Raw genomic sequence first — 11,212 nt, 5'->3', positions numbered from 1 at the left:
TTGCGCATGCCCAGTACATCCTTCTTGGTACTTTGGGGTAATGGCTGTGCTAGGTCGGACGAGCGGATCGACCGCATCCTTTGAGTGTGAGGCTCTTCCATCGAGAGGACCATTTTGACTCAGGCGATGCCGAGTTAAAATGGTCGATATCCGACCCGAAAAGCATCCCGAAACAACTGTAAATATTGCAAACATCGTCCTTTAAATGTAAGTTCTGTTTTTTTCTTATTAGTCTGGCCTGGGGCTAACGTTAGCTCAGAATCCATCAGTCTGCTTGCTAAGCTAACTGGGAAAACAGTTTGTGCTAATCTTCAAAAGGTTTAAGCTAACGTGATCTGCTTTTGTCTGAATGTGTGTTGACTCTGAATTTTCCAAAGTGGTCGCGTAAAAACCAGGCTAATGCCCCGGGTATTTATATTTTTTCGCGTTGAAAAGAGCTTTGTTTTGGACAGTAACGTTAGCTAACTGACGGCGATGCTAACTGACTTCGTTAGCTTAAATTATTGGCACTGTGCCTGCTGCCTGCTCGATGCAGCTTATCATCTCTACACAGCACGTACAATGGTATAGCTATATTACCACCTTAACACTTTTTAACTTTATTGACTTCAACTTTCTATATTATACCTCCACGTATAAACAAGTGTAGTTAGCAAAGTGTTGCAGTTGTTTGCGGCGTAACGTTAGCTAGCTAATAGTTTTTTTTTCTTCCGTGGAGACGGAGGGGTTACTTGAGTTCATGGCGTAACGTTACAACAATTTATGCAGCACTTACTCATCCATAACGTCTGAAGTGCCGATGTTTAGGTAAAGCGAGATATTTAGTGAAATCCAACCACTCCATGCCCCGTAGCTGTTTCTGGATTAATTTAGGAAGGATAACAATACAGTGTTAGACGTTATATAAACTCGGATTCTGTTAAGTGATCTCTTCTCTGGCCAATGGTAGTCGTGGTGAAGTAAGAGTTATGTAAGTAATCAGGGGCCTCCCGTCCCGTGGATGCAGCAATATTAATGGATGGAAACTCTGCATTGGCAACTTTGGATTAGTCCCAGGCATCATACAGTGATTGGGAACTTGTCTCATAAGTGCCACAACAACAGCATGAGGTGGAATGATCACACTTTAATTCTGATGTGAAACAACGCGTGTTATACAGCACGTAGACTCGACCGGGCAATGTGATTGGTCAACTAGACTGTGAGAGACCGTGAGACATTGTGATGACGTTAATCAGGGGATTTTGTTTCTTTGCAGAGAGCTAAGATGTTGTGTTTTCAGTTTTATCGCTGATTGTCTTTATTTTGTTTACAAGTTTGAGAACTTATTGTTTACATCTTACTTTACACACTTCAGGCTTTAGCTCAGGGGAGAGACTGTGTGACACTAGGTGATAAACAAACAATAAAAGAAAATTCTTCTGCATTTTTGTTTAGCTTTTCCCTCCGTTGTTCTGAACTCGTACCGATCCATTATGTCTGAACCGATTTATAGGCCTGCACGATTAATCATTATAAAATCGCGATCTCAATTCACCCTGTTTACGATTTAATTTTTAAATAAATTTGATTGGAATGAGCCAAATGCATCACAAACGCTACTAGTTTTCTTCAGTGAGTTTTAAACAAAGACTGTACAAAATAGGTTGTAAAGCGCTGCAATGCTCTCCCTTCTCTTCATTGAAGCCTCTATGTTGACAGACTTGGGTTGATGCACAATGTGCTATAGGTGCCAAAAAAATCTGTTTGGTTAAAAGTAAATAAGTAAATGTCCTTAGTTTTTGTCTTTGTCATTATCTTTCATAGAGCAAATAACGTTATCTTTTTTACCGTGACATTTCCCGTTGATGTGTATAGTTTCTGACTGGGAACCCAAAATGTGTGTGAGAAACACAACAAACATAGTTTGTGCCCCTCGCCTGTCGTCATGGCGGTACCAAAAGTTAGAAGAAATCAGTCGAGTCCTGTTTGGTTATGACAGGCTTTATTATTATTATTATTGCGTATAATCCCACTAAGGTATGTTGGCCCAGAGTATTCATCATTTGCAGTGTTTCAGCTAGTAACTGCAGGGTAATTTAGTAGGTGAAAGGAAGTTAAATAGAATGTAATCTTTTGTATGAAAATAAGCAATACATTTATGTTTTTCTTGGAAGACAACTCTTAACACTATAAAAGAGGATTACACAGTTTGCAGGTTCTGCTGCATTGCAGATTGCAAAGCACACCTGCCTACTGGAGCCATTATGCTCAGACTTGCAGAATACACAGTTGGTGCGGTTCGAGGTCAGATCACGTTCTCACCACAATCGAACCACTCCAGTGTGCGTTCAAAGACCACCTCCTGCAGGAGGTCTCGGTTCGCTTGGTTGGTCCGCTTTTGTTGCTCACCCGAGTGCGGTTGCCACATTCACCCCTGCCCAAACGAACCGCACCAAGGGTGAAAACTAACTCAAGTGAGATTCAACCAATCTAAATGAGGCAGGTGGGAAAGCCCGCTAAATTTATCCCAGTCAGGACCCTGTTTGAGTTCAGTAGGTAAGGAATTCCACACATTGATCCCCCTTGCTTGTGCAGTGCTCATGTTTTGTGCAGTTGGTTAGTGTTTGAAAGCAAACAGAACTTAACAGACTATGTAATGAATTTATGATTTACGCCTTTGTGTGATGTACTATTTTGACCAACCTGTCGGATAAAGGGAAATGTTGGCTGTTTCTGGGTAGTTTATGTTCACTGACAGCCACAGTACAATTTTACCATTAACTTAAAAAGTATTTTTGGGTCATGGAATAGTTGCTGGTGTGTTTTACTTGCACTGCACTGTTGCTTTTGTTTTTTTTGAGTGTTTATCTCTCCTGTTTTCTTCTGCAGTTTCTCTACCTACCTCCATTTGCTGCTGGTTAGCTTTTATCTTTCTCCTCATTTCTTGATTTTTCATTCTTTGTAACTGCTTAATATTTTGTGCATGTCCCTCTTTCTCTGCAGTACGCCCCCTGTTAACATCCAGTCTTAGTGGTCAGTTCCGCCTGCCGATCGGAGGTAAAGCTGAGGCCATGGCTGTGAAGCACCGCGTAGAAGCGGTACTCAATGTGGGACTGCGTGTTCCCAGCATCATGCTGCTGGATGTCCTGTACCGCTGGGATGTCAGCTCCTTCTTCCAGAAGATACAGCGCTCCAGCCTCTCCAACAACCCCCTGTTCCAGTACAAATACCTGGCACTCTACCTGCACTACGTGGGTCAGTGTTGGTGACACACACACACACACACACACACACACACACACACACACACACACACACACACACAGGCTGTTTTGCTACAAATACGTTTCTCCGGTATTAACACTTTTTTTAAGAGGATTACTGTAAAACAAACTAGGGTTTTTTGTGGACTTGACTATTAGCTAAAGGGGCTCCTGTTCAGCTAGGTTTATCAGTGGGTCAAGAGCTAACAGTCACAGTGTTAACCTCTCTTGGTTGGATTTGCATGCTTTCTTGTCTTTTTTTGACCATTCAGCAAAGTCATCCCTCTGGACCCAACTCTCAGTTTTAGAATTGTCACACATGGTGGTAGGCATTAAGCCATGAGGCTCTGCTTTGCAGTTATTACAAGACTGTCGGAAAGGGATTGTTTGGCGTAATTGCAAGTGGAGTCTGACCAAAAGTACCTGATTCATCTGGTGGTAAAATTAAAAAAAAAGATAAATAACAGAAACCAGTTTTCCTCCTTCAGCTGTGCGGTTCTTGCCCCAGCCGTGGCAGTCTGTCAAGATCAGCGGTGCCAGTCAGAATTAGTTTTGAAACTAACAAACGGAAGCAAAAGATTTAGTTGGAGCAAGAAAAATAACAATAACTAAAAATAAATCTAATTCATGATTCACCACCACAGTTCGTCTTTGTGTGAAAGTGCATTCATCCACTAAAATTGACAATAGTCCATAACTGATTGACTTACTCGCTGACAGTGAAGTCAGACAAGCTGGCAGAAACAGGACCTCAGTGGTAAAGGTAGTGAAGTGATGTGCACAGTCTGGTGAAATGTGGCATTAAAAATTGGTTTCCTAGTGTTGTCTCTGGATAAATCTGGATGGTTATCAATTTTTGGATAAGCAATTGGCACTTAAATGTTGATTAGCAAATATGTTTACAAGTGCAGTGTTAGTCTTTCTCAGCGGCTGTCAATCATGTCATACAAGCAATGACACACCCTTTTAACAGGTGTAATTAATTTACAGGGGTGCAACAACGTTCTTTGGAGATTGACCCAGAACACACTAACCAGAAAGCCCCTTGAGTCAATCATAAAGACATACAATAAGGTCTCTGCATTACAGGAAGCCAGTCAGGTGCATTTTTGTAGTTTCAGTGACACGGTAGCAGTGAAAGACAGTAACAGCGATGTCAGGGTGAAGTGGACTCAGCAAAGTATAATGATCAGACTGTGGTTTAACCTAGCTTAAAAAAAACAGACAAGCACAGTGGTGATCTTTCTCTCTCTCTCTCTCTCTCTCTCTGTCTCTCTCTCTCTCTCTCTCTCTCTCTCTCGGCTGCAGTTTGTTAATGAGCCAATAGGCTTGGTATGTGCTGATGAGTGCTTTGGGTGGACAGGCAGAATAATAGGGGGAGAGAGGCAGTAAACCCAAAGTAGCTGTGGCTATGCACAGAGGAGTTGTTTGGGTGTCAGGGCTTTAGGAAGTAGACTGTTGTCAAATAAGCCTGTTGGCAGCAGAGTTTGGTTGTCAAAAATAGCTCCCGCAATTGCATAATAAACTTCTGTCACACACATGCTAAGGATATCACTTTTGTGTTGAAAACAGAATGGGCAGCAAACGGAAATCAACAGATGCTTATATAATGCATGTATTGCCACTTTTTATTTTATGCTCTTGTTGTTGATTGTCTCTTACTGTGTGTGTGTGTTGTGTATTGTGTGGTGTTGACTACAGGTTACATCCTGAGTTTGGTGCTCCTGACTCTGCCTCGTCAGCACCTGGTTAAACTCTACCTATATGTCCTAACGGCTCTGCTGCTGTTTGCTGGTCACCAAGTCTCAAGGTACACACAGACTTTTATCCACTAGTAGACATGATAAGATGCAGCTATCCCGAGTTCTGTTACTCTGGTGAATGCCTTCAGTCATAGAGATATTTTGTGTGATGGCACCTGGTGCCCATGTTATTTCCATATCTGATGTATTTTATAACAGTGAAAAATCATGAATATTATACTGGCAATTATATGGCTTGTCATTGTAAGATTTGCAAGGGCACCATAGCCTTGATTGATTGCATGGTATAATGTACTGTATCTTTTTCAAGGCGTTTACCCACAAATGTATTAATAGCTAGTGTGACTTTAACCTTGTGCTAGTTGAGATGGTGGCTCGAATTCCTTGTGTTAAGCTATAGGTCAGTGTTTAATAATAAGTCACCATAGAATTCCCTGTAAATTGAGCATTTTGACCTCTCTTTGTCAGGGATTATGTTCGCAGTGAACTGGAGTCTGGCTATGAAGGATCTGTCTACCTGGAACCTCTCTCCATGAACAGATTCACCACTGCACTCATAAGTATAAAATTACAAGTGAAATATTACAAATGAATGCATTGAGACACTTGCACAATAAAGATAAGACATGGATGCATCATGCACAAACCAAAACATAGGCAGGTGGATGTAGTGCTGCAGCTCCTTTCTGAACTTACAGGAAACCCTTTTTCCCCTCTCCTTTGTAGTTGCCCGTGCATCTGTCTAGTCTACAAAAGTATTGAAAAAGAAAGACATAGAGCTTCTGTCAATTGTAGTTCTGGAATATACGGAGCGACTAAATTTAAACACAAGGCTCTTCATGAGGAAGGCTCTTAACACATACCGGACTTAAAGCTCTATAAGATGTTTGTGCCTCATTCTTTCTATAGAGGAGGCGGTAAAAAAAGATAAGAATATTTTTCATACACCAAAGCATCTATTTAAGGTAGGGCTGTACAATCTATCAATGTTGTATTTATATTGCGATATGAGACTAGATATAGTCTTTTTCATCGATTTTTGATATATGGTAAGTGTTGTCTTTACCTGGTTTTACAGACTGCATTACATTAAAGTTATGTAATTTTCTGAACTTACCAGACTGTTATATTAATTACCTCATTGTGTAAATAACATTTTCTTAAAGCACCAATAGTCAACCATACAATATTGTCGTTAAAGCGACATCAGGGTATTTGGTCAAGAATATCGTGATATTTGATTTTCTATATCGCCCGGCCCTAATTTAAGGTTATATCACTTGGTCCCTGTTGGTTTAAATCTTAATGATCAGGTCACTCCTACCCTTAGTACTGTAAAAGCTAGTCTATGTTAAAATTCAGGATGTTACAAGTTGCTATTCTCTTGGGTCTATAGGACCTAGTTTCACCCTACTGGAGAGTAGATATGGAGTCGTCTGTGCTATAAATAGACCATACTGAGTGCTGAGTGAGGTTTCACTGCAAAGAGAAAGCATGAGAGAGCAAAAACCACATGGTTACACTGACACATGTAGTATTAGTATTATTATTATTATTATTATTATTATATACTTGTATTGTATGTTGTTTTATTGTCACTGACCACAAATGAAGTTCCCTCACAGTAAAAAATAGTTTTTTGAATTGATGCAGAAAGAGGAGGAGATTAAAGCTACTAAATGTGAAAGTGGTGTGTGTATGTAAATCTTCTTTTAGGTTGATCTTCTTTCATGTCCCCTCAGGTCAGCTGGTGGTCTGTACCCTATGTTCCTGTGTGATGCAGACCAAGAGGATTTGGCTTTTCTCTGCTCACCTCCTCCCTCTGGTGGCCAGACTGTGTCTTATCCCACTGGAGACCATTGTCTTCATCAATAAGTTCTCCATGATCTTCACAGGCCTGGAGGTCATATACTTCCTGGCTTCTAACTTGTTGGTACCATACAACCTGGCCAAGACTGCCTACAGGGAGCTGGCTCAGGTAATGAACTAGTTATGTGGTCTAATTTTGTCAGCTTTTTCAGGTTATTATTGCTTTTCAGCCATTGTCGTCCTGAGAGATTTGCTTACCTGTAATATGAATCTCTACTCTTCTCTGTCTCTGTCCCCCAGGTGGTGGAGGTGTATGGGCTGCTAGCTTTGGGAATGTCTCTATGGAACCAGCTGGTCCTTCCAGTTCTCTTTATGTGTTTCTGGCTCCTGCTGTTCGCATTGCAGATCTACTCCTACTTCAGCACCAGAGACCAGCCTACCTCAAGAGAGAGGCTCCTTTTCTTCTTTCTTACCAGGTAGGCCCCTGCCACTGATTACACTAGTGTTTTGGATGTCAACAGGTTATTGTGGACTTACTTGGAGTATAAAAAAGCTGTTTTTTTAAAATAATTTTCCCTGTCTCGTAACTGTTATTTACTCCTTCTCTCTCCTCCCTCTATGTCTTCAGTATAGCAGAATGTTGTAGTACACCGTACTCCCTGCTGGGTCTGGTTTTCACAGTCTCCTTCATTGCTCTGGGAGTTCTCACACTCTGCAAGTTCTATCTGCAAGGTTACAGAGCCTTTATGAATGACAACACCATGCACAGGTCAGTCAGTGCATAGATCTGTGTGTGGGTACATTGAGGGTGTCTGTTAGTAAGTGGCAGTACTTATAATCACTTTGCTTGTTTGTTTCCTATCTGTTGGTGCAGGGGGATGACAGAAGGCATCACCCTGCTGATCCTCGCTGTACAGACTGGCCTCATTGAACTCCAAGTCATCCATCGAGCCTTCCTCCTCTCCATCATCCTCTTCATTGTTGTTGCTTCCATCCTGCAGTCCATGCTGGAGATAGCTGACCCTATAGTCCTGGCCTTGGGAGCATCCAGAGACAAGTAAACTATGTTTACTGTACATTTAAAAAATATATTAATAAGAACCTAATTTTTATTTTTTTGTAATTTTATGTTAAAGGTCAAAAGTAGTTTATTTACTATTACCGCAAAAGACAGTCAATGCTTTGGGAAAACGAGGAAATACCCCGGCCTGACCAAGTTGTTACAGATGAAGCTGATTGTCTTCTCTTTTGCTCCATCATCTGTCTGTCCTTTTTTTTAGGAGTTTGTGGAAGCACTTCAGAGCGGTGTCTCTGTGTCTGTTCCTGCTGATTTTCCCAGCCTACATGGCCTATATGATCTGTCAGTTCTTCCACATGGACTTCTGGCTACTCATCATCATCTCCTCCTCCATCCTCACATCCCTGCAGGTAACACACAACTAGACACACTCGTGAGCGTACTCATGCTATTAAAAGTACTCGTACACCTCTGACCTCTTTTATGTATTTGTTTAAATACATGTGTAATGTTCAATGTTCTAGAAAATGAAAGCACAATAGTTTTGATTACACTCAATTTGTCTCAATTGCACCACAAGATCCTTAAGCATCTGTACAGGTGATTCATTATTGAATTGTATAACATGAAAATGCTGAGACTCTCTCCTCCGTCACCCCCAGGTACTCGGAACTCTGCTGATCTACATTCTCTTCATGGTGGAGGAGTTTCGAAAGGCTCCAGTAGAAAACATGGATGAAGTTATCTACTGTGTCAACGGGACGTACAGACTGCTGGAGTTCCTGGTGAGTGTCACACATGCACACACGGTATACAGAAACAAGAGAGAGCAGTGTTGACATACAGTATTGCTTCTGTGGCATCAACATATCGCTACCTCACTGTTTCTGATTTCCTCCCCTGCTAGGTTGCAGTATGTGTGGTGTGCTATGGCGTGTCAGAGACAGTATTTGGGGAGTGGAGTGTGATGGGAAGCACCATCATCCTGGTCCACTCGTATTATAATGTCTGGCTCAGAGCCCAGCTAGGTTGGCAGAGCTTCCTGCTCAGGAGAGATGCTGTAAACAAGATCAAAAGCCTCCCCACAGCCAGCAACACACAGCTGGAACAGTACAATGACATCTGCGCTATCTGCTACCAGGTATGATCTGCTTATGTCTATCTAAAGAGAGTACACGGCCAAGAATTAATGTTATGCTTCAAGTTTAAAGCTTTGCTAATGGGAAATGTATTTTGATACATGCTAACAAAGAGCAAAACCACCTTTTTGTGTTTTGTGCTTTTTCCATTTAGGACATGAACAGTGCTGTGATCACTCCATGCAGTCATTTCTTCCACGCTGGCTGTCTGAAGAAATGGCTTTATGTCCAGGAAACATGCCCCCTCTGTCACTCGCAACTCAAGAGCCAATCACCAACCACTACTGTCCCCAACCAAGATGTCCCCAACCAAGATGTCCCCAACCAAGATGTCCCTGCAGCCAATCAGAACACTGCAGTGCAGGAAGAAGCCGCAGCCAATAAGAAGCAGAAAGATGACACTCTTCCAGATGATAGGAAAGAGGGGGGGCCAGGAGGGCAGCAGGGAGATAATGGACCTGCCATATCAGCTGGAGCAACCTCCTCCTCCTCCTCCTCCTCTGGTGTGCCCTCTACGCCCCAGCATCTGGCCAGGACTTCATCGTTGTCATCTTCTCCTTCGCCACTTGTGACTGAATCTCAGAACCAGTCGCTTACAGATCCCCCTTCTTCGTCTTCCTCAGACACATTGGACATGGCCCCCTCTCTCTCATCTCTCTCCCACTCTTCCTCCTCACAGCCACCGGCCCAGGCAGAGATAACCTCTGTTGAACCTGAGCCCTCCCCTCAGATAAACCCAGGCTTCCTACTTGACAGCCGGGAGTCAACTAGTGGTCCATCATCCCAGCTTGACCGGCCCACTTACCCTTCTGAGGAACAGTCGCCTCCTCCTTGCAGCCTCTGAGCCCCATCGTAACACACACGACATACGTGCATGCACATGTAAACACACAATCTAAATAATCTAAAATCTGGCTATATTCTACTTGTCAAGCAGTTGGCTGTCGCATCATGTTAGAAATTCAACTCCAAACCTCTCCATATCCATTTTTAAAGAAGAAAACAAAAATCAAATCCAACTTCACAAAATATTGCCATTTTTCAGGCAATTTTCTTGGAACAGTTTATCTAAATGTGTTTCCATGCTGAGTTTAACTTCCATGCCAGCAATGATTTTTTTCCCATTCGACACAAAAAAGGGAAAAGCAGTAATCTCATCCCAAAAAATAATTAGTAGTTTTACGTGATATCCACGAAATGTGAAATCCTGAAGGAAACTGAAGTACCGCATCACTTCTAGCTTTTGACATGGATGTCTATGATGACATTTCTAAAATCCTGCTCCTGTCCTCATTTCATGTGATGGTTGCTCCCATCATGCCTTTGTTTGTGCAGCTTCACTCTCATTGTCGTACATTTCATAGTATTTGGGTTTTCACCCTAGTCCCGTATGTGCCATGATCTAATGAGTCAAAGGTTTAGAGAGCCTTGATAGTGTAGCGATAACTGGTGGTTGCATAGTCATAGCATTTCATATGGTTCACAACATTTCAAGTCTACAGATTTCTCCAATGGTTTTGATAAAGATGTTTGGTTTTCACTGTTGAATGACAGTAGTTATGTGTATTAGTGAGTACACAAAGCATTAACAGAGACTGATTGTTGTTTCTTGAGGCCATCACGTGACCTGAAGCCTGGTGCTAAGCAAGGGATACATGGTGTGGTCTATTGAAGTGTTAGTGTGAACAAATCAAAGGGTTCACATGGAAAAACTAAATCATTTCAATTGTCAAGCTTTCTCTAGTGTACTGTGTTGACTCAATCTTGTTTGGCTGGTCCCAGCAAAAACAGTCCTACTCCTCATCGCCAAACTTTTCTATTACTGTTAAAGAGATGTTATTTTTAAGATAATTTTTACATTACTGCTTTAATGGACAGCCCGCAGAGCAGACTGGCTAACAACAAGGGAGAGAAAGACAGAGGGAGATGGCGTGTCACAGAGGCCACAGTTGGTATTGGAACTTTCAGCATTGTGAGATTGTGGAGTTTAAATGATCCTGCAGAGAAGGCAAGGAGCCCAAACTCTGTTGTTGTTGTTGGTTTTACTTCATTCATGGTACTCTCATCCGCACTCATTTTCCTGAGCTCAGCTGATTTACAAACCCATTCAACCGATCACATTTAACCAGTCCCATCCCAAGTTTGCCATTGAGCCAGCGATTGTTGAGACTCTTTCATGGCAGGAGCCAATCACCTTGCTCCCCCAGCTCCTTTTATAAACCAATCACAACAAGCACT

At 42.1% G+C, this 11,212-nt stretch overlaps 1 protein-coding gene across 2 annotated transcripts; it reads left to right on the top strand.

The window, feature by feature from the left end:
- Positions 1-8: 8 nt before the first annotated feature.
- Positions 9-9,989, top strand: LOC117956126 (RING finger protein 145-like). Of its 2 annotated transcripts, XM_034891034.1 has the most exons (13): positions 9-207; positions 2,986-3,237; positions 4,947-5,055; positions 5,477-5,568; positions 6,751-6,986; positions 7,118-7,293; positions 7,446-7,586; positions 7,692-7,874; positions 8,098-8,245; positions 8,498-8,620; positions 8,743-8,976; positions 9,129-9,273; positions 9,304-9,989. In XM_034891034.1, exons 2-13 carry the CDS (start codon positions 3,054-3,056, stop codon positions 9,816-9,818), a joined length of 2,286 nt encoding a protein of 761 aa, XP_034746925.1. In that variant the 5' UTR covers positions 9-207; positions 2,986-3,053; the 3' UTR covers positions 9,819-9,989. The 2 variants fall into 2 exon arrangements, with proteins under 2 accessions (XP_034746925.1, XP_034746924.1); XM_034891033.1 differs by having other exon boundaries at positions 9,129-9,989.
- Positions 9,990-11,212: the final 1,223 nt, after the last annotated feature.

The sequence above is a fragment of the Etheostoma cragini genome, chromosome 13, assembly GCF_013103735.1.
Source record: "Etheostoma cragini isolate CJK2018 chromosome 13, CSU_Ecrag_1.0, whole genome shotgun sequence".
Classification (NCBI taxonomy): Eukaryota; Metazoa; Chordata; class Actinopteri; order Perciformes; family Percidae; genus Etheostoma; species Etheostoma cragini.
This window is presented reverse-complemented; position numbering and strand designations above follow the sequence as displayed.